This window comes from Uranotaenia lowii, chromosome 1 (assembly GCF_029784155.1).
Source record: "Uranotaenia lowii strain MFRU-FL chromosome 1, ASM2978415v1, whole genome shotgun sequence".
Lineage (NCBI taxonomy): Eukaryota > Metazoa > Arthropoda > Insecta > Diptera > Culicidae > Uranotaenia > Uranotaenia lowii.
Genome location: NC_073691.1, coordinates 98508274 through 98534674, shown reverse-complemented (window position 1 = coordinate 98534674; position 26401 = coordinate 98508274). Strand labels below are relative to the sequence as shown.

The following is a 26401-nucleotide window of genomic DNA, read 5'->3' as shown; positions in this document are numbered from 1 at the left end:
CACATAACGGTTTACTCTCATATTATAGTGGACTAAACGAGTGAACAATGGTTTAGAAGCTCCCCTCGATAATGCTCGCCCAATTTCTTGGAGCTTGAAAGGTACAATGTGGCAATCTACTGCCATATTCATATCGGAAATGCTAAGCACGAATTCAGGATCCTCTGTCCTCATTAGATCTAACAATCTTTTGATTCGCTCTCCTACTGATCCTTCGGTGGATTGATTACGAATCTTCAGTTCGTAATCCAATTCATCGGGTTCTAAATACTCGGGATTTATTCGATATTTTTCCATGTTGACCAACCAACCCGAATAGACTTGCACCGTGAAAAAACCATGAAGTTCATGCTCACATTACAATCAATTGTATGGTTGGCACAATCATTTCTACACTGCAAAAAAATCTGAATCCTTAGAAGCACAGAATCTGAAAACTCTTGATATCACATGACATTGAACGCGGTTTCATGATGTAAATTTACAAAATAAAAAAAATTGAACCATTAGCAGCACAGAATTTTAAGCACACTAATTTTACATGACATTGAACACGATTTTCTAATGTGAAACTCCGTCATTTATGATGCTTCTTTTTATTTACATCATATGTAATGTAATTTTACAGATGCTTTTCGTACACACAAAATCTGAATCCTTGAAAGCACTGAAAAAGAAGCACAATAATATTACACGACCCAGAAATCGTTTTTGTAATGTAAATTTACAAATGCATTTGAACTTAATTTCCGTGAAAATATTTGAGGTGTAAAAAAATCACGCAGGTATCGACAAAATATAGAAGCTAGACATAGTAATTATTTGAATTCATAGTTTTTTTTTAAGTTAATTTACAGTAATTATTTAATGTGCGAGCTATATATCAAAAGTTATTACAACAAGTGAAAGATTTCGGGTGAACGAAAAATAGATAGCGAAATATTTCAAGTTGTCATTCTATTTATCTTCCTTTATGCTGATTTTCGCTTTTTTCAGTTTTGTTTACTGTTTGGAAATGGCAATTTGGTTCGCAGAGTGGATTAAGAATTTAGAAAAGGTTAGTAGAGCTGATTTTATACGGAGTCAATCTATCATTGAACAAATTTTCATTTCCTTCAAGGTTCGGAACTCGAAGGTAGAAAAAAGGTGCAAGCGATGTCCCGCAGATAGCGAAATAGAAGTGATTCGATTAGACCTTATGTGTTTCTCAAAAAGTGAGGATTCCTCCTCACTTCCTTAAAGGATCTGAATCCCACTTACATCAGATTGAACCATGCCATGCTACGGAATTGTACCTGATTCAGGCGAATAGGAGCGTTCCCGAAAAGTCTGCGATACAGAACTCCCGGCGGGGAGATGTTATTGGGAAACGTCACGCATCCAAAGACAACAACATGTAGGCCCTAGATGGAACAGCTGCTCCGGTGTGAAATGGTAAGCAATCCAGTTGCTTTATTCGGCATTTTATGAACATTTTCCCCGAATTAGTTTTTGAATATTTTTTTTTCTACTTATCTTTCTCTACCGAAACAGTAATATTTAAGAAAATATTTGAGAAAATTTTCTTTTTCTATTTAGTGCTAATGTGATTTTAACATCACAAATTCATCTCTTTGCAGTATTCATTAAATTCAATAACTATCCAGTACGCCGGGGAAATCAAGGATGGCCATCGTAAGAATCGGTTACTTCGGAGTGCTATTGTTGAGGAAGGTGTTTACAGATGTAGTACAGAGTGGTACAGATACTGGCCTTAATGAGAAAAGCAAATAAGATTGTGCTGGTAAGTTTTTTTTTCTATATTTTCGTTTGTCTTTACTTTAGAAGGTGTATTTTCTATATGATAAGCTGATATTATTTTCCTCAGATTGTATAAAATAATGATTAGTTGATCGTTACCTGAAGTTCTAATTTTATTTGTTTATTCTAACTTTTTCAGACTCCTACAACGGCCGTTGCACCCGTTTGAGAAATGGAATCCGACATGTGACCGGAGAGCGATGATCGCTTCAACTTCCGGAAGAGGCTTACGTATGTGCCATATCCGTTAGAGTGTCTCATCGTAAAGATGGAGGAGGATAAGGGTGGTGGAAATTCCTTCTTGGGATTATAGTTTTTTTAAATCTCTGGATAGATTTTGAGTAAAGTGATATTGTGCAATTATTATTTATTTTTGAGTGCAATGTTAACAAAATCCAATAAAAACTGGAAAGAATAGAATTCTTAATGGATTTATTTCTTATTGGAAACGAAAAAGCCCTAGAAAAAAATACCATTAAAATTACATAACATATGATGTAAACAAAAGCAAGCGACATTCTTGTCTGACTTTTCTATGCGAGATTAATATTACATTTCTTCTAAATTTAAGCGACATGTAATTTTCAACTCGCACTGAATATTCCGTCATATATGATGCTTCTTTTTATTTACATCATATATGATGTAATTTCACAGATTTTTTTGGTAGTGTGTATGGTCCACGATACCGTGAATGCACGTTGAAATTCATAGTTTATGACCATACATTTCATCGTTTTGACGAAAATAACCATGAAAAAGGGGTATTGTTATGCAGCGTGACCATGAAAAAAATTGCGATTTTCCATACATTCAGAAGCCCAAAAATATAAAGTTCATGGTAGTTACAGCTTCCATTTTTTCATAGTAGAACCATGAAAATCCTGTTATTTTCATTGTTAACCCACTGAAATAAAAAAAAAAATTTGCTCGTGGTGGGATTTTATTTTATATTTTTTTGGTTGTCATCATTTTTATAGAATGGTTGATTTAAAAATTAATTATTTATTTACATTTATTCTTTATTTGGAACACTTGATTCACACATCACGGTTGATAGTCGGAGTTTTAAGAAAAGAAAATTTAGTACACTGTGATACACTAAATTGGCACTAATTTGATTGATTTTATTGATCTGCACTGCGCACCGACTGACTACCTCACGCGGAACCATTCTCGGGAGACGGTTCTGGCACACATTCTAACCCCAGGCTCCGGATGTGCGAACAATTAGCACGGGTTGTACCATTGCATGCGCCCAAGTTTGAAGCACTAACTCTGTGATACTCCGCTCTCTCCATCTGCCTCTGGAAGAAAATAATTCACAAATAACTTTTAAGTCTTATGTAAAATACAAGTACTCACCATCAGAATCCGTGCCGTCGTCTTCCGATCATAATCTTTCAGGTGTTTCCCGCACAAATTGTCCGGGATAACCCGGTTTCGACCACAAGAAATGTAAAATATGGCGCGCATTAATGGCGTGCAATTGGAATGGAAATTTTCCTCTACACGAAAAAAAATCAAACCGTACACGCTCATCTTGAAGTCCCAGCTATCAGGTAATACATACAGTGAAATATTATGTATTAACCGTATATTTCATGGTTATCGTTATATTTACGGTAATTTCACAGTACAACACAAATTTTACTTTTGGAAGGGATTGAGATTTTACATTGTTTTTCATTGTTAAGACGAAAACCATTGTTATTACAATGTAGAACCATGGTCTTGGTCTATTCGGGAAATGTTTCAATAATCTCGAAAAAAAATAATATTAGCTCAATCGCAAAAAAAATATATATAAAAAAAAAACAGCTCAACTCAAAATTTCGTGTACACCTAGTAATTTATGATTCTAAAAAGTCAACAGATTCTAACTTGATCTAACTAGATTGTTTTTCAAACCGAAATTTTAAATGTTTAACTTTTAACCTAACCTCATTTCACCTGACTATAGACTATTTGCAAGGCCCCACGTTGGGCGCCAAAACTGTAACGGAAGTAGTTGTTCCAGCAATGTCAACAACTTAAAGGCGCCACTCCCAAAATGGAAGGCTGCTGACACAAGGTCACTGACCGGCTAAAGACTCCCTCCCACGGCGGGTTTCAAATAGTGGCTCAATCACTTCGACAATCTTGCCAACCCAACTGTCGTTTGCCAAGTTAAAGTTCAGGGAAAATAGGAAAGGATAGGAGCAAGACCTGCTAGGAAAACCGATTCTTAAATCCAATTCAACAAAATAACGATAAGGGAAATCTATCGCGATCACTTCGAATGAGAACACCTCATAGAAAAAGACGAAGTCACATCTTAGTGGTCATGTACATGTTATTGCGTCTTCTTCTTCTTAGGGGCCCCATAATGACTTTACAATTTTTCAGGTAGATGGTTAATTTTTTTGGTTTCTTCTGAGCTCACCAGTTGTCTGCTACGAACGACCTTACCGATCTGCAAGCGATCCACGAGGCACGTGGCGGCCGGAAATGCTTAGGCCAAGTGCACCTCGTCTCAGCTGGGCCCACACTTGGACCCACGATTGTGTGGGTTTTAGAACCTGGACAACGTGGTGGTTTTTTTAACAAATAGGTCTTATATTGAGCTTCAAAACGTCTTACCTCAACTGAAAAGTTCTATCCTCACGTTGGGGACTTTGATTTTTAGCTGTTAAGTCCTAGCCAACCACTATATGTAACAAACGAGAGAATATAACATTAAAATCTATCTACCTAACTTATAGCTTTTGATAAACTCACGTTTAGTGATCGTGCCAAAACGCACTAGCAACGATCGCACCGAGTGATGTCACTATTCGTGAACACTATCGTGAGCACGTTTTCAATCGAGGACACTGGCGATACAACCCGCCTGAACTACTCGGTGTTCCCTTTAGAAGTGAAAACCTCATTGTTTCAGAGGCCAAGCCAAGCCATGGTGGCACTAAAAGCTCCCGAGGACAAAAGAATCTGTTTTTTTCGCGGTCATAGGTATCCAGGAATTTATCGGTGGGTAGAACTTATACTGGCATCTAACGACTAACACTTGAATAATTAGCTGAGTGCGTGCTGTAAGTTTTTTTTCTCCCAAGACAAGAATAAGTACGCTATTGTGCAACAGGTGGCGCTTTGGTTAAAAAAAAGCTGTCAGTTAGAATATCGTTAGACCGGTTCATTACAGGTTAGTCAATTCTGTATATTTCGACATGGGGATGCCCATGCATTTTTAAGATTTCTTAGCAAAAATGAAAGTTTTAAAATTTATTGAGCATAGAATCACAAAATTTATTCTTTTGCGTAGCAATTATTCTTTATTATACGAATTAATACTTTAGCTGGTCAACCCAGTAACGTGTAAACTCGATTGTTTACCGGCAGCAAAAAAAAATACTGTAGCAGCTCAGCGCCTTGAGCTGCATCTTCAAAATTGGTATAAATCAGGTGCTGAAGGGTGCTCGGCGAGCTCGTTACCATCGTCAAATTATTTTTTTCCGGTTTTGTATTCTCGCTGGAGGAGAGAAGTCTATTGTAAAATTTTGGCTGCCTTTTGGAAACAACAAAATTAGCTGGCTCATCATCCGTGTTTGTTGTTTTTAATTTTTGACATCCAGTCATCGTTCCTGCTTTCAGTTCGGTCCTTTTACCCGAGATTTCCACCCACGGAATAATATACTTTAAACGGCTGCGTCGAATCCTGCAAAGAAACACGAACAAGTTTTAGTTAAGATTTTCAAATTTCCGATAACAGTGAAACTGAAGTTTGTTGATGAGTATCAAATTTAAAGGATATCATTACCTTAACGTCATGAAAACGTAACTTTTGGAACTTGGCTTCCGGAGCTTGCCCAGGTTCTTTGGGCGGATACAGTAGAGCCACTGAAAAGGGAATAGATGCTTATTGTTTGTAATCAAAATTGATTTCCTTTAACGTACGAAAGCAGCTGGTGTTTTGGGGGAGCTCATATAGAACAGTATTGCCTCGTAATCCCCCGGTTGTGTCAATACGATCATCGGGTAGCTCCAACCAGGGGAAATTTCTTTCCTGCGAAACCTTCAAAATATTGCGGTTACTGGGAAAATTTCTAATCGCGCGACGGTAGCCTTCCGTGCGGTAGGCTAGCCGGAGCAGTAAACACAGTTAAAAATTCACTCTTACTCACTAATTTCATTGAAAAGTTAAGAAGTAAATTCTTGAATCAATCATTATTTTGCAAGAGAGGACAAAACATGAAGTCATCGGAATGAAATATTATTATTCTTAGTATTCATTGAGATTGATTTAATTACGAGCGTGAAATCCCAGACAAAACAAAAAGCAATCTACATTATTGAAAACACATTTTTCCATAGCCTGAGAATTAACGAATTTGGCATGACGAAGATTTTTGATGCGACAAATGCGTCATTGATACTTTATATGCTGGTTGAATTCAATTATGTTGTCGTTAAAATGTAACAAATCGTATATGAGAAATTAAAAAAAGGAAATGTTTACGGTGAATAATCTATTATAGAAAATAACCCAAGCAACCAAAAGTCGCGTTTTTACTTAACTCCGAACTACGAAGTTCACATTTGGCTGAAAAAATGTTTTACGGGAACTTCAGGTGACTCTTGTCGCGTAAAAGTTACTCAGGAACTTCTATCGCCCTTTGAAAGGATAAACTCTCGATAACGGAACTTCTAAGCGCATTTAATGGAACTTCCCAAGCAATCAGAATTCCCTTTAAAAGGTTCCATAGAAGCCTAATCAGCTCTCGTTTGTGTCTGAAGGGAATGCTAATCAGCCCAAAATTTAAGTTCTTGAAGCTACTTTCAGAGAACTGTAGAGAAAGCTATTCAGCTGCTAAGAGAATGTCAAGAAACTTCTATATGGGAATTCTAAGCGACATGTCAAAAATGTCTTTCAAGAAGGTCGATAAAGTTCGCGTAACATTCTAAAACGCACCATTAAGATACTTGAAGGTGTTTTGAAGAACCTATATGGGAATTCTATGCGACATGTCAAAAATGTCTTTCAAGAAGGTCGATAACGTTCGAGTCACATCCTAAAACGCACCATTAAGATACTTGAAGGTGTTTTAAAGAACCTATATGGGAATTCTGAGCGACATGTCAAAAATGTCTGTCAATTTCTTCTCATGGTATTTGTTTTGTTTATATCTGTACTGATATTTACAAATGGAATTCAAGATTTTTTCGAATTTTTCTTATAAATGTTAAGATATTCGAATAAATTTTTGATGATGCGAATTATTGTTATTATTCATATTGTGTACTGAAAGTCCTTCAAACGACATAAGGAACAAACCATTGACCAACCTATTCAATCATCTCAAATGATATTGAGTTTAAATACTAATTATTACAGTGGCAATTATCTATTGCTGGATTGGTCGAGAGGCTGGTGAGTTTCATTGCAACCGAGAGAGCAGCGGTTCAATTCTCTATATAGGCGTAAGCAGCTTTTGTAATCAAAACAATAAAATTAAAATCAATGAGATAGACCATGATAGACCGGCAACCTAGCAATCTGGTTGTCAGAGCAATCTGTCAATCGGATTTTTTTTTCGGCGCGTAGAAGTTTCTTGACATTCTCTTAGCAGCTGAAGAGCGTTCTCTACAACCACCTAAACGAACTTGAAAGTAGCTTTAAGAACTTAAATTTTGGGCTGATTAGCATTCCCTTCAGACACAAACGAGAGCTGATTAAGCTTCTATGAAACCTTTTTAAGGGAATTCTGATTGCTTGGAAATACCATTTGCATCGCAAAAAATTGGACTGCGAACTCATAACTGCGGAATTTGTGCGATCTGTCAAATCAGTATAAAATCTGATGGTTTTCTACAGGCTAACCGCTTTTTAGTTAAACTTTATACGGATAACTCCGACTGCAAAACATAGCACGAAATCCAACATTCAATGAGTGATCGCTACCGTGTCGTCGAACTCTAAACTTATTTAAACAACTACAGGTTTTCATTTTTTTTTTCGTGAATTTGTCCGCCGATTGCCCTCATCGCAAACAGGTTATTTTATTATTAATTTTTCCGTGATTTTGACCGCTGATTGACCAAGCTCAAGGCAAACACAATTTTTTGATTTATAAACAATAGATAATCCGATAATAAAATTTGGTATACACGTTTGTTTGACAACTTTTTATTTAATCATCTTTCAATGTTTTCCACTTGTTCATCCGATTTAATTTCAGTCGATAAATAATCCTTATGTAGAACAATGCTCATTTTTTTCTTGAATACTGTAATTTTTTTTTACAGTGGTACCCTACGGGAGCCCAAATCAGCTATCGCAGAAATAGAAAAAAAGAGTGGATCAGCAATATCCCGAGCACTAAACGATGGATCCTTCCGATTCACGGGCAAAGAATTTATCAAACACATCCTGCTGCCCTCTAGAATTTTTGGAATTTTCCTAGAAAGGATAACCAAAGAATAGAATATTAATTTAAAAAAAATCTAGGTTTTCTTAGCAGTGTCGGTAGATTACTAATTTTTACAAAAAAAATAATTAAAAGGTTTATACAGTTATCAATTTGAAGTTTAAATTCATCTGTGGTTTGAATAAGTATTAGATACGTTACCCTTTAGCCAGCAACAAACACTTACAATGTTCCGTTCCATCAATTTGTTATTAATCTTCCCGATCCTTCCGGCTCGCCGGTTCATCTTATCATTATTCGAAGCTTATCGTAAAACTTTTCGGAGTTGTGCGAAAATTGCGCTTGCTTCATTTAGCATCACACACGAAGGACAATTTTATCAGGCGGTTGTAGAAAAAAAAAGTTTCTTGAACAGCAGCATTTGTGGGGACATTCTCCATAAAAACAAACAATTACATTTACGAATTAAGTCAAAGAATTGTACGTACCTTTTGGGAGTTGAAATTGATGATTCATCTTTAAAAAATATGGAAAACAAAAAACATCATAACATAACTTTGGAAAATTTCAATGCTGAACATCCCCTTCCAAAGCTTTCCACCAACAACAAACTTTTATACAGAGCTGAATAATCGAATTTTATGCCATATTCGTTTTCATCTGGTGGAAAGATGGTAGTGCACCAACTGCTGTCATCTTCATATAAAAAAAACGCTTTGACAGCACTTGGTGCACTACCGGTGCACCACCAGGATGAAAACGAATATGGCATTAGTTTACATCTGTATATTGGCTACCCAAAATTACCCAAAATTGTATAAATGAAATACAATTTTTGAGCAACAATCGATTAATAATTTTGAAGGTGTAAGTGCTACACTTTTTATGAATAACCCAATTTTGCATCCAATGTAAATACAGAGTAAAACTATTTTCATTCCAAGAAAGATAATAACTAACCAATTAGAAGTACACAGAATAGCAATTTAAATCTGCAGTTGGAATTTTGTCTGGTAGAACGAAAAAAAAACAACTGTGATAAGGAGGAAATTATCATTTTTCTCCATTACATTGCTTTCTGGGTGAAGATTGGGGAGGTTAAAGAAGGCATATAGTGTTTCAAATTATAATTAATATTTCATCATAAGGTTGGATAATGTGTCCCGTTAAATAACATTAATCAAATCATGGTGTGAATCCCGCCCTCACACATTTCCTACGTTCAATGATGGTTCCTCAAGTGAGAAATTCTACAAACGGCAGATATTATCTCTAGAGGCAGATATTATCTGCAAATGCAGTTCACGCTCATTTTAATTTAACCATTTTTTATTGAAAAATAACCATTTTCTGGTGTTTCCTGTAAAACTGCCAATATGGTTATTTTTCAACAATATTTTATGGTACCATTTAAACCATATTTCTAGTTTTCGGGTATTAACCAAAAAAAGGATGAAAATTTAACCTCAATTAAAAAAAAAACGGAAAAATATTGTACATTTCCGCAATCATGGGGTCGTTCTTCGCGCTGCATTTTTCCGATTTTTTTTTATTTATTAGTAATTTGCAGTACAATTTTTCAACAGTCTCCGGATTCAACGTGAAGACTTAACTGCTGCAACCATTAACGCATAAGGTAAGTTTTATTCATTAACATTCATCCTATTTAAAGACATTGAACTTTAAAAATCAAAACTCTGCAGGAACCGCATTTTCTTCGGAATTTATCGTCTCGTCCTTCGTCGTCAAGGATAAGTTGATTGATGCTCCTTTTTTAAGGCGGAACGCCGAAAAGCTACGAAAAAATCCAAAAAACGCTCATCCGGATGGAACAGCGACCAAACGTAAGGTTAGTATCGCTCGATTTTGAAAACCTCCAACTTGCCATTGAAACTACATGTTATTTTCAGTTTGACAAAACCAAACCGGCCTAGGAAGAATCTTCCGGAAAGGCTGCTCGCCGGGAGCTGGAAAAATCTTAAAAATAAAACGACAGCGATGAGGAAGAGGGGCAAACCTTTGAGGCCGCTGGAAGAAATTTCAACTTCGATGATGAGAACGATTCGGGATTGGCCGGAACGGCCCAGATCAAGGCGCTTCGGCTAAGAAGTATTTGAGGGAGGTAGAGGAATACACTGTTCGATTGGCTGGTTACATCCGCCAGTAAAATCAATCAAAAATGAAAAAAAACGCCATTCCTAAAAGTTCAGAGCAGAACCGGAAAACAAAGTTTTGCTTTACTGGAAAGCCAATCGGGACCAGAGAAACCAGAGTGTTGAACAAACAAGAAATACAATATTAAAAAAATGAAACATTGTTTTTTTTTCTAAGTTTTTATCTACAATTTTGAAAATTTCCACATTTGCTATTCTGCTTTCCGAATTACGATTCAAAAATAACCATTTTTCTACCTCTAGGTTGCTGTCTCTTACGATTGAAAAATAACCATATTTGAACTTCTCCCCTAGAAGTCATTTTATGGCTTCTCATGGAGAACTCATAAAATGACATTTCCCGGGAAAAGGTCAAAAATGGTTATTTTTGAATCGTAAATGGTTTAATAGTTTCTAGCGTGTTCTGTTTCGCTTTTCTACACTCAGAAAAATACTATTATGTATGCCATAAGATTCTCTTATGAAGTGGCGCCATAAGAAAAATTAATGAAATTCATAAGATTGTCTTATGACGCGAATGAATTCTGAAGATGAACGCCTACTTCAATGAGAGGTTGTTGCTTTTCATAAGAGATTCTTATGGAAACAGTAAATCACTTTCTAATAAGAAAAATTCTCGATATTTCATGCTGAAAACATTCTCTTTATTATTTGCCAAATTTGTTTAAAATTAAATCCTCCATGGTCACCATCAGCAGCGCATCAACAGACGGCTTCATCAAAGTTTTTTTTGCCGCATCTTAATCTTCGACCTTTCGTTTTTTGCCGATCAGCTTGCTGAAAAGTAAACAAATAATGTATTTTAGTTTACTAATGTATTCAACGTTCACACAAAAAACATCAAATCGAACTTACCATTCCGGAGATAACATTTAACATTGAAGGAAAACTATAATAACTTTGAACTGGCGATTGCTTCGTACTGTTAGATGATGAAAACAAACTGATGCTATGAATGAATGTGTTCATCATTTTTTCACAATGCCGTTGCTTCTATTTTTCATAAGAACATCGTACGAAAATTGAAAGAATTTCATAAGACTCTTATGAAAAATTAGTTTGGACGCAAAAAAGTGGTTCATAAGATGTATCTTATGAAATTTATAATAAGATTTCCCCTGAGTGTAGGATTTTGTTAAAGAAAAATAAAAATATTATTTATAATCACTTGAAAAAAAAACTTGAAAAAAATTCAATTCGTTCCTGTGCTTTGATAACGCTATGAAATGCAATATTTTTTATTAATGAAGTATCAGATTTTTTTCCTATGTAGCACAATTTGTGCAACCATTATTCAAACTAACACTACCAGAATTTGAAAAGATGCTATCATATTTAACACTAGAAAGACCGCACCAGTCAAAATGAATGGTTGGGCACTTCGTTTGTTGAATATCTTTCGAACACTACGCTTTAAAAATTCGCAAAAAATACGACTTTTCATGAATTTTGAATCTCTACAAAACTGTGTATTTTTTATTTCACTAGCTCTTTTAATAAGCGAGAAAAATTTCGCCATGGACACTCGGACCGTGACCAGTCAAAATGACTGGTAAAATTCACAACCCTATAACTCAAACAAGATAAAAATTTTTCGCTTGCTTTTGGTTTCATTTACAAGCTACATTCAAGTCAATGAGCCCAAGTTTATTTATGGTGAGCAGAAGTGTGTCATTCGTTATGAAATTATTGATTTTCGATGCGAAGTCACGAAGATTTGTATAAAAAGTTCTCGGACTGGCCGCTGTGTGGCGCTTCAAGCACTTTACTCCCAATTTTTTTGGTCTGTTTTGTTGCTCAACTATAATCAAACTTTCTGTCAAAATTTGGCGGAATTTCATCAAGATTTGTAAAAGTTATGTTAGAATAAATACGAGTAATCGAGTAGTTTTAGGCAATAAATATGTTTTATACTAAACTAGTATGAGTAAAATAATTATGAATTGTGTACTTTTTTATTCAAATTTGAAGACATCAGCTATGAAACTGAATAATTTAAATGATATTTCAACATGGGTGCACGGAATATTTGTTATATGTTGGTTATCCACCATGGGTGCACGGATTCATCGCAGTTTCTGCCCAAGTATGCATTCACATGCATTCTTAGATTATTAGGTTCGACAAATTTCCAATGTAAGTTCATTAACAGGTATTCCGGCACCCGTGTATATACCTGGCCAGCTGGCAACTGATTGAACATTCTTATTATAAGAGAAAGGAACACATCTTACCTGTCGGCAACTTACACTGAACGAAATCGGGCTATAAAGAATATCGGAAATTTTAATGCTTTTGCACTACTAGAAAATCCAATACTTTTTACCAGTACTAGAAAGAATTTATTCTATTGAAATGGTTGAAGGATTGATTTCATTGGAAATTCCGATAAATCCAGTAGTGTGGCAAGTTGATATGATTTATTATTTTTGCCGATGAAATGAAACGGTATCGTGGGATCCAATGAAAGTTACTAATGTTTATTTTGCTAAAAATTTGTTTTGCTTTATTTTACTTGCTTTCCTTAAATTTAGTTTTTTTTTAAATTAATATATATACCGCATCCTCCATATCATGCACTTATGGATGTTCTCCGTACTTTCAATACAGTTGGTCTTTCTTCCTGTGTTGTATTGCTCATTGCCGTGTGGTGGTATCCATAAAATATGGTTAATGGACTTTTGTTCTGGAATGGTTTTTAACGCTATTACTTTTCCTTCAAAATAATTAAACTATATAAACTTACCGACGAAATATTTTGCGACGTCAAAAAAAAGTCATCTCATCAAGCTGGATGTTTTGATTGAGCCACATGAAGCTGCGAATAAAGTTTTTCCCTCACATAAATCGTCTTCTTCTTGAGCTGGATCGAAATAAACTACTTACCAGTATTTTGGATTGAGCTTTGAAAATGAACAATGATTAATTTACAAACGAATAATCTTCCTTTTCAGAATCGATATTATTTAAATGGTTTAAATTTGATAAAAGTTATTGGATCTTCTTATGCATTTTACTACGGGTGACTGCCTTATAGAATTTATAGGATCTTTTAGTAGTTTCAGACGGATTTTTATCAACCAAAACCAAGTGCTAGAATTTATTGGATTTTCTTTTACTTTTCATTAGAAATGCTATTATCTTTTATCAATACCCTAATTTATAGAAGTTATTGGATTGACCCGATATATTATATAGCCCGATTTTGTTCAGTGTATGGGGTTTGAAGTTTGAACCCAAGAGTTTTCTTGCCGATATCGGGGATCGAACCCAGTACACATGGCATACCTAGACCAGGCTCGCGCCAGCCTTTCTGATAGATTGGCTGTATATTCGCCGTTGAAAATTATATAGAAACTAGCAGACCCAGTAAACTTCGTCTTACCATGTCAAACTTTGTGCCCATTTTCGATTTATACGTCGCTGATTAACTTAAAAATAGCATTCAATATTGAGTTGTTAATCGTCTCACTGTCCTAGTTTTTTTTTACATTTCCCTCCTTCCGTTTACTCGAATCAGTTCCCGAAATGCACTTGTCATGGCATGAAATCTAGCAATTTTTCATACTGAAAATTATTTTTTAATATTCATGCAATCAAAAAATGCAAATTAAATTCCTTTGAACTTTAACCCAATGAATCCAGGAAAGAATTGGTTTTGAAAGGAGGAAAAAATATGTTTGAAAATTTTTTTTGTTATTCAACCGAATCAAAGCATTTTTTCTACTTTATCTTAAAAGGCATATGAGCTAATTTAACCCATTTTTATCAAGAGTTTCTAATTGAAGCATTGCGATGTTCTGATTTAAAAATTTCTTCAACATTGTTGGTGGTATGTTGCGTATTCATTTAGGTTTATGTAATATTTTCAGCATTCAATAACATTTAATCAAAAAGCAGATTTTTTTTTATATTAAACAGAACAAAATGCAATAATCGATGGTTTCATGAGTTCATTTTATTTTCTGGAACAATCTCTCAAAACCATAAAAAAAAATTAATGGGCTTGTGATATAGCTCAGTTGGCAAGTCTGTTGTCTCCTGAGCCGATGCCCGCGAGTTCGAGCCCAAGAGTAAACATCGAACACAGTTGTACCGGATAAGTTTTTCAATAACGATCCGCCAACTGTAACGTTGATAAAGTCGCGAATGCCATAAAGATGGTAAATGACTATAATCGAAACAAAAAAAATAAAAAAAATTAATGTCTTTTTGATTGTAATTCTAAATTTTCAAAAAAGAATCATCGGGGCAAGTGCAAACGGATATTACCACAGTTCAACTTTCATATTCTCTAAAAAATTCTCTAAAAAGGCGTGTTTGCATTTGTTTCATCCTGTCAAATGACAGGAATTACAGACCCCGTTCGATTTTGGCAACACGCCCGTACATTTTGTGTTGCCAAAATCGGATGTTGCCAAAATCGAACGGTTTTTTTTCTCAACTTTTTTTTTCAGTTATTTTTACGAAATAACTATTATTATGATCAAAAACGTTATTTTTAGTCAATTTCCGAAGATTTGTAGTCATTTTTAATTTTTTTTCATCATGTTTTTGATGCATTTTGCACTTTTCTTGTTTTGTTTTAAGAGGAGAAATCACCGTGAATTTGTTTTTATGAAATGAATTTGCGGCTTTATCGGTGAGGGTTAAAGAGTTGAAATGAAAGACGGATAGAAGATCAGAAGAAAATTCTAAGGTGGTGAAAAGAGCGAAGAGCATTCGAAATAGAAGCTTTACCACATGCTAAATTCTTTGTCCTGCATCAATTAACTGTATTGAAGAAGTAGTACCCAATAGAGAAGGCACTACATTTTTCGATACAGTTAATTATGGATGGTTCGACCGCCATGTGAGTGTGCACATGTGCCGAACGGACACACGGTTTTGTTTATAATGTTTGTTTTCATTTGTCATATTTGCTGTTTTTGTTATTCTTCATCATTTTTTAGTTGTTTTCTATCATTTTCACTCTTTTGTTTGAATTTGTTTTTGAACTTTTTGAATTTTTCATCTTTTTGTCATTTTTGGATACTTTACAAATTTTTTAATTTTTTTTTTGTTTTTATTGTTACATTTTATCACCATTTCAGAACATAAAAATGTTTTAATGGTGTTTGTCTAAATTAAATTGGTCCTGTTATAGCAAAAACCAAAAGGTAATGTTGTTTCTAAAAACCGTTCGATTTTGGCACATGTGCCAAAATCGGATGTTGCCAAAATCGAATGTTGCCAAAATCGATGTTTGTATCAGGTCATATTAAAAATATATCGAAAAAATTCTGCTGCCACCGGAATATCAATCACAAAAAAAAACTTTTCAACAGAAGAGTGGATCAAAAGTCTCTTCAATGTAGACAAAGTATGTAAAACAAAACACACTTTTAATATTAGGTACGTACTTGAATTGTGTGTAAACAAACAGTTAATGTGTAAACAGTTTTTCGGTGAATGATTTAAAAAAAAAGTTGAGTTTATTTTGTCAGATTGTTAATTTGGACCCATCAATTTATAGATGAAGAGTTAATTTATATTTACATTAAAGGACAGGCTCTTCTTCAGTTTATATCTGTTCATTTTAAATGGCTTTTGTTGTTGTTCTTCAAATTTAAAGACGCTTGATACGTCTTCAGTTAAGTACATTTGTACATGTTCAAAAAATGTTTTAGATCTATTCTGTTGAATACATCTTTTTCATTTTACTGTTTTCGGTATAAATCAAAACTAACCTTCTAAGCATAAAAATTATACAATTGTACGTAAATCATTTCACTTTCTTTTTTTATTCAAAATTCCGCGAAGAGTAATACCGTTATATCTTATGCATCAGAATTAAATTCATATTTTTAAGATAACAATTGCTGCTTCAATTAACACGAAATCAAAATAGTTGTAAATTTCAAAATCGTTTAAATGGTTTTAATTCGATCGGCAAAATATCAATCTGGGTAACATCTAGGCTTCATTTATTCATATGTGCTGTACAAATAAGCTAGGAATCAAGTAGAAAAAAAACACATCTAGGCTTCATATCGCCACCACGTGCATTGAAAGTATGCTTGGTTGAGAAATAAGCGCCCAAATATTCCCACTGATCAGTATGCTATGCCCTGGTTACTATCCTCTCACGACGTTTGCTCGCGACGCCTCGACCATGGAGACGAATAACAAACCGCCCGCCCGGCGCCCAAAGTAAAGAAAATCTCGAAAAAATTGAAGGCCATGACTTTAATTTGATTCAATTTATTACAAATTTAATGATTGCGGACAATTGATGCGACTTTTTGTTGTTTTTATTCGATATAAACCGATTCGCATGCCCACAGAATATTCTAAAAATAATTTCATTTGTATCGGTTGGGTGATTTCAGAGGAGTAGTACTACAAACCACCTACAAACACCGTTACAAGAGAATTTTATATAATAGATAAATAGTTTTCAACTTGCTTCAGAACACAAATTATTTTTGAGTTAGATATGATAGGTATTTGAAATGCAATATTGGTCAATCGAAAAACTTTTAAGGAAAAACAAATCAACGTGTACATTTGACAATGTTGATTCATTATTTTTATTTCACTGTTTTCCGTCGCACGACATAACTTGATGCATATAATTTCAAAAATTTACTCGGTCCATGGTAACGGTTTTCCAATTTCTTGGATGTTTATCAGACCTTATCAGATAAATATACGATTGCAAAAACCTGTTTTTTTTATAAAAAATTAATAAATTTCATATTTCAAGATATTATTGATATATAAAAAACGGAACTTAAAATAAAAATCGTTATTTAAATCATTGTGTCTCAACATGAAAGCCATGGTTTCAATTTTGGTTTAATTAAGATTTGTAAAAATGCTTTTAAAAAATTGTCAAAAAGTCCAATATTTGATTAAAATGCAGTGAATCCGTGCACCCATAGTGAAAAACCATAAATATAACACAAATTTTCATTTAAATCTATAAAAGTTTTTATGTTTTACCTTTAGCATGCAAAAAATTGATTTTGGATGAATGACGGTGAATCCGTGCACCCATGGTAAGTTGCTCTATTTATAGAGAAAATACGCTTTAAAACCTACAATATCAGGTATAATTTATAGGCAACGTGTTGAAAAATTTCAGAGCGATGGATGCTAGAAAATATCAACTAAAACAAAACTAAAGTGAAACCGTGCCCCCATGGTCAATACTTATAGCCATCTAACTTGGTTTTATAATTAGATTGATAATGTGTTTTAGTTTTTTGATAATTATTTGAAATATTCAATTTATGACATACACGCATTCGTCAACTATGCCAAATTGAGGTGATTCCGTGCACCCATGGTGAAAAAATATTTCCATTTTTTAACGAAAATGTGATTGAATAAATAATAAAATAATTTCAGAAGAAAAAAGTTAAAAATATTATGATATAAAAAATTTCCCCTTTACCAGTCATTTTGACTGGTCACGGTCCGAATAGGTATATTCAATTTGCCGGTCCTTCTAGTGTTAAAAAAAGTTTCGTTGTATTAAATAAATTTCACCTTGAAACTGAGTGTAAGAAAGTTGGCAAGTTGGAGAAATGGTGAAATAAGTATAATGGCTGCAACTGCACAACAATTCACAAAATCCAACCATGCAACGGGCAATTTCCCATTTATTCAAATTTTTGAATAATTCAATTTATGTATTGACATCCGCGTTCTGATCCTCATACAGAACAATCCATCCCGAATATTCTGATCGAGAAGCTTGAAACTTGATGTTGGGGATGATGAATGCAAAAACATATCAAATTCATTATAAACATTGCATTTAATAAATGGTTATATTTGTAACTCAAAAATAAATCTGCAACGATCAGTGATTTAAAACTAATATTTCCATTCCATTCTGAATATTCGTAACTGCATAATGTGTAAAGTTTTATAAATTTAAGTGTGTGTTTCAGATTAAGAAAAAAAAGTTAGCGTGTATCGATTTGAGTATACTGGAGTGAGCGTGCAATGAGAGTGGCGACTCCAAGCGGTCGCTAGTTTAGAGCGCTTCCCGACAAGCCTCATTGAGCAACTGGCCAAAAGCTTTCAAATGTAAAAGCTCTTTGCTCACGCTCTGCGTAAAGCGCCCAAACATAGAACTAAGTGGAGACACTTTTTCCGAAACTGTATGAAATTTTATACAGAATACAGTAACTTTGGTTACCGTGTAAACCACAGTTTTGTGCACTTATTCCTCTAAAAATGTTATGATGGAAGATCTACCTATAATTTCTGGATATTTAATTATTAAATCGCAATCAGGATACGCTTTTCGGATAACCAAAAAAGTAAGTACTGATTATTGTATTTCAATTAAAGATAAATACAGATTAATAACGGGACAACAATTTGATTTGTTACTTTTTTAGATTTTAGTTTGACCAGAAGAAAATTTGTAGCTCGTAGTGCAAAATTTTGCAAATTCGGCAATTAGGATAGTTGGGATAACAGCTATCTTCAGGTTCAGCTTATATTGATAACCTTTTATACAGCTTTTCATTCATTTTTCCAAAATAAAGGACATTTGCATGATTTGTAAATATATTTTTGTAATTGTAATTGTGCTTTATTGATTTAAAGTCAGCCCATCGATATAAAATCATAGTTAGGGTCAAGCAAATACAATTTGATAGTAACAAGTGAATTAATTAATTCTATTCTGTCACGCTCCTAGAAATCTTTCTAAAGTAGGGTTGCCATCCGTCCCGCAAAAGCGGGACATGTCCCGGATTTTTAGAAAATGTCCCGCCGTCTCGCTTTTTTCTCAAAATATCCCGCTTTTTCTTTTGAAAAACGCCAGATAACATGGAACTGGACTATCGAGCGATAAAATATATTTTCAATCAAACAATAAATAAATTGACTAGTCAAATTGATTAAACTTGGTAGATGATCAAAAACTGCTGTTGAAAAATATGAAAACTTTCGTCAAATTCGGGATTTTAAATTACTCTGAACTACAACATTTTTGACTGAAGTGTTCGCAGTTTACAAAGATGGAAGTAGGTATTCTTAAGAATCTAATTTTTTTTAACAAATTTCATTTGTCGATTTTTAATTACTTCCCATGAACTATTTTTGCTGAAGGAACATATAAATAAGGTACACCGGGGTAAGTGGGGACGCGGGGTAAGTGGGGACGGTGGCTATTAAAACAATATTGTGGACTATTTTTTCAAACTTTTAATGCAGAATTTTAAATTTACTTGTAATCTATCCAATAACTGTAAAAGAGATACGGTTCCGACTATTGCGGATGTTTACGGTGACTTTTTGTAAATTTTCTATTTTTAACTACGATGTGGAGTTCATGTGCATCTTTTTCAATCGCAAATTTCTCGTAAACTAGCTGGCTCTTGACGAAAAACTCTACATTGAAACAATCCTTACATTCGAAACAACCAGTTAGGAAAAGAAACGAAGGTTAAAAATTGAGAAAAAAGGGTTTATTTGCAAAAATTTAAAATTTTGTCTCCAAACCCTACCTGGGGTAAGTGGGGACGGCTTTATAAATACTTGATGTTTACACATTTTTTCCATTTTCTCTCCTTCATTCAATGCAATTTAGCTTTATTTAGCATTCAGATCATGAAAAGTTGGGAAAAGTACTTGTTTTTTTCTTAAATAAGTATATATTTTCGATAATATAGGATAACACACAATAATCATTGAAAGATGCCTTATTAATAGTACCATGAACTTTTTCCAAAATTTTGGACCGTTCGAGTAATAAAGTAACGTATTCAACCAAAAAAACACAAATTTGTTGAAAATTTCCTGAGAAATTAAAGGGAAAATCTACACTCAGAAAAATACTATTATGTATGCCATAAGATTCTCTTATGAAGTGGCGCCATAAGAAAAATTAATGAAATTCATAAGATTGTCTTATGACGCGAATGAATTCTGAAGATGAACGCCTACTTCAATGAAAGGTTGTTGCTTTTCATAAGAGATTCTTATGGAAATAGTAAATCACTTTCTAATAAGAAAAATTCTAGATATTTCATGCTAAAACAATCACTTTATTGTTTGCCAAATTTGTTCAAAATTAAATCCTTAATGGTCACCATCAGCAGCGCATCAAGAGACGGCTCCATCAAAGTTTTTTTTTTTGCCGCATCTAAATCTTTGACCTTTCGTTTTTTGCCGATCAGCTTGCTGAAAAGTAAACAAATAATGTATTTTAGTTTACTAATATATTAGACGTTTACACAAAAAACATCAAATCGAACTTACCATTCCGGAGATAGCAATAACATTTAACATTGAAGGGAAATTATAATAACATGAACTGGCGATTGCTTCGTACAGTTAGATGATGAAAAAAACTGATGCAATGAATGAATGTGTTCATTATTTTTTCACAATGCCGTTTCTTCTATTTTTCATAAGAGCATCGTATAAAAATTGAAAGAATTTTATAAGACTCTTATGAAACATTATTTTACACTCTAAAAAGCGGTTCATAAGATGCATCTTATGAAAATTATAATAAGAATTTGCCTGAGTGTACCGTCCCCACTTACCCCATAAAGCGGGGTAAGTGAAGACACCAGCAGTCCATAACAATTTACGTGATAACTTTTTTCGCTTTGCGTCTATCAAGCTCATCTCTTCAGCATTTGTGAACAACATGTTCTGCATCACATTGAACGCGATTTTATCAAAATTTACCCACTGCTGATTTTTTAATGATTTTTTAAAGTCGAACTATACGAAAACCCGTCCCCACTTACCCCGGTGTACCTTATATCCACTGACCATATTATATCTATAAGGATGGTCATGAAAATTATGTTTTGTATGAGCTTCCTAAATGACCATCTTTTTTCGGCAATTTCCCGCTTTTTTTTCGTGAAATGTCCCGCTTATTTCTGAAAGTATCTGGTTAGCCTATTCTAAAGAGAAAGCTGACTTAAATGAGGAGATAGTGTTTTTCTGTACACTCAGAAAAATACTATTATGTATGCCATAAGATTCTCTTATGAAGTGGCGCCATAAGAAAAATTAATGAAATTCATAAGATTGTCTTATGACGCGAATGAATTCTGAAGATGAACGCCTACTTCATTGAGAGGTTGTTGCTTTTCATAAGAGATTCTTATGGAAACAGTAGATCACTTTCTAATAAGAAAAATTCTCGATATTTCATGCTGAAAACATTCACTTTATTGTTTGCCAAATTTGTTTAAAATTAAATCCTTCATGGTCACCATCAGCAGCGCATCAACAGACGGCTCCATCAAAGTTTTTTTTTGCCGCATCTTAATCTTCGACCTTTCGTTTTTTGCCGATCAGCTTGCTGAAAAGTAAACAAATAATGTATTTTGGTTTACTAATATATTCAACGTTCACACCAAAAACATCAAATCGAACTTACCATTCCGGAGATAACAATAACATTTAACATTGAAGGAAAACTATAATAACTATGAACTGGCGATTGCTTCGTAGATGATGAAAAAAAACTGATGCTATGAATGAATGTGTTCATCATTTTTTCACAATACCGTTTCTTCTATTTTTCATAAGAACATCGTATGAAAATTGAAAGAATTTCATAAGTCTCTTATGAAAAATTAGTTTGGACGCAAAAAAGTGGTTCATAAGATGTATCTTATGAAATTTATAATAAGATTTCCTCTGAGTGTATGATAGGTAGTGCTAAAGAATTCCCTTGAAATGCTCCGTAGACAAGGACGCTTTTTCCGCTGCTGTTAGTATGCTGGGGGACAACTAATGTCCTAGTTCTATCCATCTGTCCGCGCTGTATGTGCTGAAGTAGATAATCCGGAACGTTGTTGTTGTAGGCCTTGAACATGAAGCATCCGATACGTAAAGAGTAGTTAGCTGGAAGGTCACAACCAGTAATTGTCCTTCCTCAGGTGCCTCAGGTTGTGAACGAATCTGATGACGGATTTTTTTTCATTTTATTGTTGTAAAATACACTAAGTCACCTCAAGGAATATTGAAAGAAGGTAGTGCCGAGAGCCATATTGGATTTTTTTCGTGACGTCACTGTTGCCAAGCTGTCGAAGGTTTATACTAGTAAAACTCAAATTTCAAAGTTAAACACATTAACGAACTAAATTAAAATTCAATTTTATTCGTATTAGGTTGTAAGGCCACTATTTGATTGTGCTATGAGGTTTCTTTGTATTTAATATTTGTTATTGAATGCACAGTCATGCTCTATGTGAAACGAGCAAAAATAATAATTTTCCCTTTTCAAAAGGTCTGATTGGTAGCTTATGGCAGTGCACCTCATCGTCATGATTTGAATCTAACATGGTGTACCATATGAATTTCTAGTTTAGAACAATTAACCCCAATAAAACCATTGCAACTTTGGTTTACTAAATTCTAATTAAAGATTGGGTTCGGATTCGAAAAATACTATTTTTGGTTATTTTATTTTATCAACGATTCAAACCTAACTGATTTCAACATTTATAAGCAAAATTTTGAACTAATTATCAAGTTTTGTCAATTTGAGTTAGATACCTCAGCAACTTCAATCGTCTGAATTAAAGCAAAACAACTAAGTACTAAATTCAACTTTTTCAGTATCAGTCTTGAAGAACAATAATATTTCTAGAATTGTGTGCCTTCAAAGTTGAAAAAATCTTCAAATTTTTTTAATTGCTAACAAAAAAGGAAAAATTTCCATATAAATTCACAGATTATTGGCAACAGTGACGTCACAGACGGTACTAATACTAAAGCAAGGCTGCCTCGGCACTACCTCCTTTAAATATTCCTTGAAGTCACCTGCATTCCTGCTTCACAGTACAAATGGTACAACTGTGAAGAAGAGTAGGGCTAAGTCAAGATAGGGTAGATGAAAAGGTATATTGCGCTTAACCTAAATCGACAGAGCCGTGTAACGATATGTATGGGATTTCAAACAAAATTACAACCTTGGAAATAACTTGTGTGACAATCAGTAAATGTATGTGCAATATAATGACTACGGGCAGATTTTCTTTGGATATTTGCAGGCGCTATCGGCTTCCACGAAATTCTAGCGACAAAACACTAGCGCCAAATTAGGGTTGACGGGTTGAGATCGAAGCTCGAGCTTCGACTTTTTCCACGCACACACATGCACCAGTGCAAATTGCATTGTTGCAAACAATATAAACATAAACATTGTGTTAGGGCCAATCCCTAAAGTAACTGGTCCGGTTAAGCCACGGAGTTCCCAGGCATTGATTATTCGGATAACTCATTAACAACACGGCACTAATAAGATGATACGATCACAGGGAACATGTATTTGGAAAAAACTTAAATCAAAACGCTCAACTTCGAATAAATGGACTGTATTTTCTGTGCGACCGACCGACACCGGCGTTTTCTAGCTAGTCTCTTCGTCTCTCTACCAGGGAAACAAATCGAACCGATCTGATAATGATAAATGGTTTATCACTTGCGTAACACTTAGCGATAAATTTTAAAAACTGATGACTTCTCATCCCTTTCCAATGCCGATCAAGATAACTTGTTCGAACTTTGCTCTGTGAACATCAGATTTCTTTATGTGCGCCCCGTGCAATTGTTGGTATTTTTGACGGTGCGTCTACCGGTCGGGTCGGCCCGGCACCTTGTGCGTCATCAAGCAATTGTTGGTATTTTTTGTGGGTGCGTCTACCGATCGGGTCGGTCCGGCCCGACACCTTGTGTGTCATAAAGCAATTGTTGGCATTTTCGGTATTTTTTTGTTGGTGCATCTACCGATCGATCGGTCCGGCCCGGCACCTTGTGCGTCATCAAGCAATTGTTGGTATTTTTTGTTGGTGCGTCTACCGGTCGGGTCGGCCCGGCACCTTGTGCATCAAGCAATTGTTTGATTTGATTTGATGTTTTATTTATTCATAAGTTTGCTATTTACATTATTTCTTTAATACTCCACTGGTCAAGCCGCTTAAGGAGTACCCAAATTACATACTACTTATACCTAAACTAATCTTAATAATCTATCAAACTCAAATAACAAAAATGACTATATTACAGATGTCTCTTTTTTTTTATTAAAAGTAAAATTGAAATTATAATATAAAGATGTTATAAGATTTTAGAAGTGTTGATAAGAAATGAGGTTGCAAAAGATGTTCTTTTATAAGTTTTTTCAGTTGAACGTTATTATTAAAAGATCCACATTTGTTTTCAAAATAATTGAAAAATTTAACGCCACTAAAGGCAAGAGAACGTTCACCAATAGAAGAAATAACGGTGGGGCGATCGAGCATGTTTCTATTTCTTGTAAGATACTGGTGGTTAGATAGAACGGTTAAATGTTATATTGCAATGAGTAGTTCTATTAAGACTTTGAAAAATGAAGCTGCAAATCTGGACTATGTACAAACCTCTGACTGGAATGATGTTGTTGATACTATTGTAAAGATCAACTGTGTGGCTACGGATAGGAAGATTGTAAATTAAGCGAAGAATTCTGTTTTGGGTGATCTGTAATTTATTGATCTGACTATTGCATGCATTACCCCAAGTTGAAACCAAGTATGTCAGTATTGAGTGAAAAAGTGAATGATATATTATAAGTAGTACATTTAGTGGCAATCTTCGTCTTATTTTACAAACAATTCCATTTATTTTGTTCAGCTTTGCTAAAAGATTATCGATATGCTGGTTCCAATTTAATTGCTCATCAAGAATTATTCCAAGATATTTACACTCAGTGACAACTTTTATACTGGGATATATGGATTTGGTAACTGGTAAGGGATTTGATGATGAACGATTACTAGGTTTGAAACTTAATATGTTTGATTTATCTAGGTTCAAAGTTAGTTTATTGATACGGAAATAATCACTCAATAAAACAAGATCACTGCATAAGTTATTATCATTGATTGTATGACTATCACTGTGGTAAAACGTGGAGGAATCGTCAGCAAAGAGTCTTAGTGTTCCTTTCAAAGGTAGGAGGGCCATATCATTTAAGTAAATAATAAAAAATAGTGGTCCCAAAACCGAGCCTTGTGGGACTCCGACATTGATAGGTAGTATAGAACTTTGGTTATTACTCATGCTGACATATTGAGATCGGTCAGTCAGATAACTTTTAAATAAACTCAACGATGTTCCCCGAATGCCAGCAAAATCCAATTTTTTTAAAAGAATATCTCTGTTGGTGTCCTCCTTGAGTGCCAGCAAATTGTTGTTGCTTATCCTTAACGTTACAAGAGACGATAAATTTGAATAGGAAAGCACAACTTATCGGGAGCAAAATTGAAGTTGATAAGCGCTAGGTAAAGTGTTCTGGAGGATGAAAATCTCTCTCAAGGGTGTTTTGATCGGCAAATTCTATCGGAGGATACCGATTTTTGGATTCCCTGCTCTCTACTAACCAACAGAGCCCTGCAATAATGGGTTGAGTACAATTGCTATCGGTCATTCCTTTGCCTATACTTCTGCACACACGCACTAATCGTTGTCATCAATGCAGATGCATGTGTAATGGGCAGAGTAAAATAAAACGCGTGTGGTTTTCGTAAGGGCAAGTAACATAATGAAAATTTTATTTATTCTTCATAGCAACCAGTGTTCTTAAGAATACCTGATTGCTTCGATTGGAAAACTTCTTCACTCCTCCTCAAACTTCTGGATGCTGCAGACCGAGAGCATTTTGAAAGAAATGTATCGTCTCTCGATTCAGTGGCTTGGTCAGTCCATCAGCAGTTTGCTTTTCCGTACAGATGTAGTCAACAGCAACTTCGCCTTTCTCCAATGCATCCCTGATGAAATGATGACGGATATCAATGTGTTTGATCCTTGCATGATATCCACCATTCTGGGCAACGAAAATAGCGCTTTGGTTGTCGCAATGGATTACAACAGCCTACTCCTCCTCAATTCTTCCACGCAGTCGTCGCCACCATAGAGCCTCTTGTACCGCAGCTGACAACTTTTATATCCTCAACGCAGGGGAATTAATAAATTATTTTAAGGGATAGCCAAATTCCGGAA

General features: G+C 34.5%; 1 protein-coding gene and 3 long non-coding RNA genes across 4 annotated transcripts; 2 read left to right on the top strand and 2 right to left on the bottom strand.

Moving 5' to 3' along the window:
- The first annotated feature begins 1015 nt into the window (after window positions 1–1015).
- On the top strand, window positions 1016–2092 carry LOC129755797 (uncharacterized). The gene is made up of 3 exons (XR_008740008.1): window positions 1016–1434; window positions 1620–1783; window positions 1940–2092. It is a non-coding gene; the product is annotated as an uncharacterized LOC129755797 (long non-coding RNA).
- A 697-nt stretch (window positions 2093–2789) lies between these two features.
- LOC129739431 (uncharacterized) lies at window positions 2790–3336 on the bottom strand. The gene is made up of 2 exons (XR_008735860.1): window positions 3166–3336; window positions 2790–3107 (listed from the first exon to the last, which is right to left on the bottom strand). It is a non-coding gene; the product is annotated as an uncharacterized LOC129739431 (long non-coding RNA).
- A 1803-nt stretch (window positions 3337–5139) lies between these two features.
- On the bottom strand, window positions 5140–5996 carry LOC129737672 (uncharacterized). Its single transcript, XM_055728834.1, has 3 exons — window positions 5734–5996; window positions 5597–5676; window positions 5140–5494 (listed from the first exon to the last, which is right to left on the bottom strand). The coding sequence occupies exons 1-3, from the start codon at window positions 5809–5811 to the stop codon at window positions 5140–5142; spliced, it is 513 nt and encodes a 170-aa protein (XP_055584809.1). The 5' UTR covers window positions 5812–5996.
- A 3738-nt stretch (window positions 5997–9734) lies between these two features.
- On the top strand, window positions 9735–10662 carry LOC129740282 (uncharacterized). The gene is made up of 3 exons (XR_008736189.1): window positions 9735–9840; window positions 9908–10053; window positions 10115–10662. It is a non-coding gene; the product is annotated as an uncharacterized LOC129740282 (long non-coding RNA).
- Window positions 10663–26401: the final 15739 nt, after the last annotated feature.

Excerpts from the sequence above, each read along its gene's own strand:
- LOC129737672 (XM_055728834.1), bottom strand. The coding sequence starts at position 5,811 with ATGATCGTATTGACACAACCGGGGGATTACGAGGCAATACTGTTCTAT. Across the intron at positions 5,677-5,733 it reads CCAAAACACCAGCTGCTTTC|TGGCTCTACTGTATCCGCCC; the intron begins GTACGTTAAAGG and ends TTCCCTTTTCAG. Across the intron at positions 5,495-5,596 it reads TACGTTTTCATGACGTTAAG|GATTCGACGCAGCCGTTTAA; the intron begins GTAATGATATCC and ends GTTTCTTTGCAG.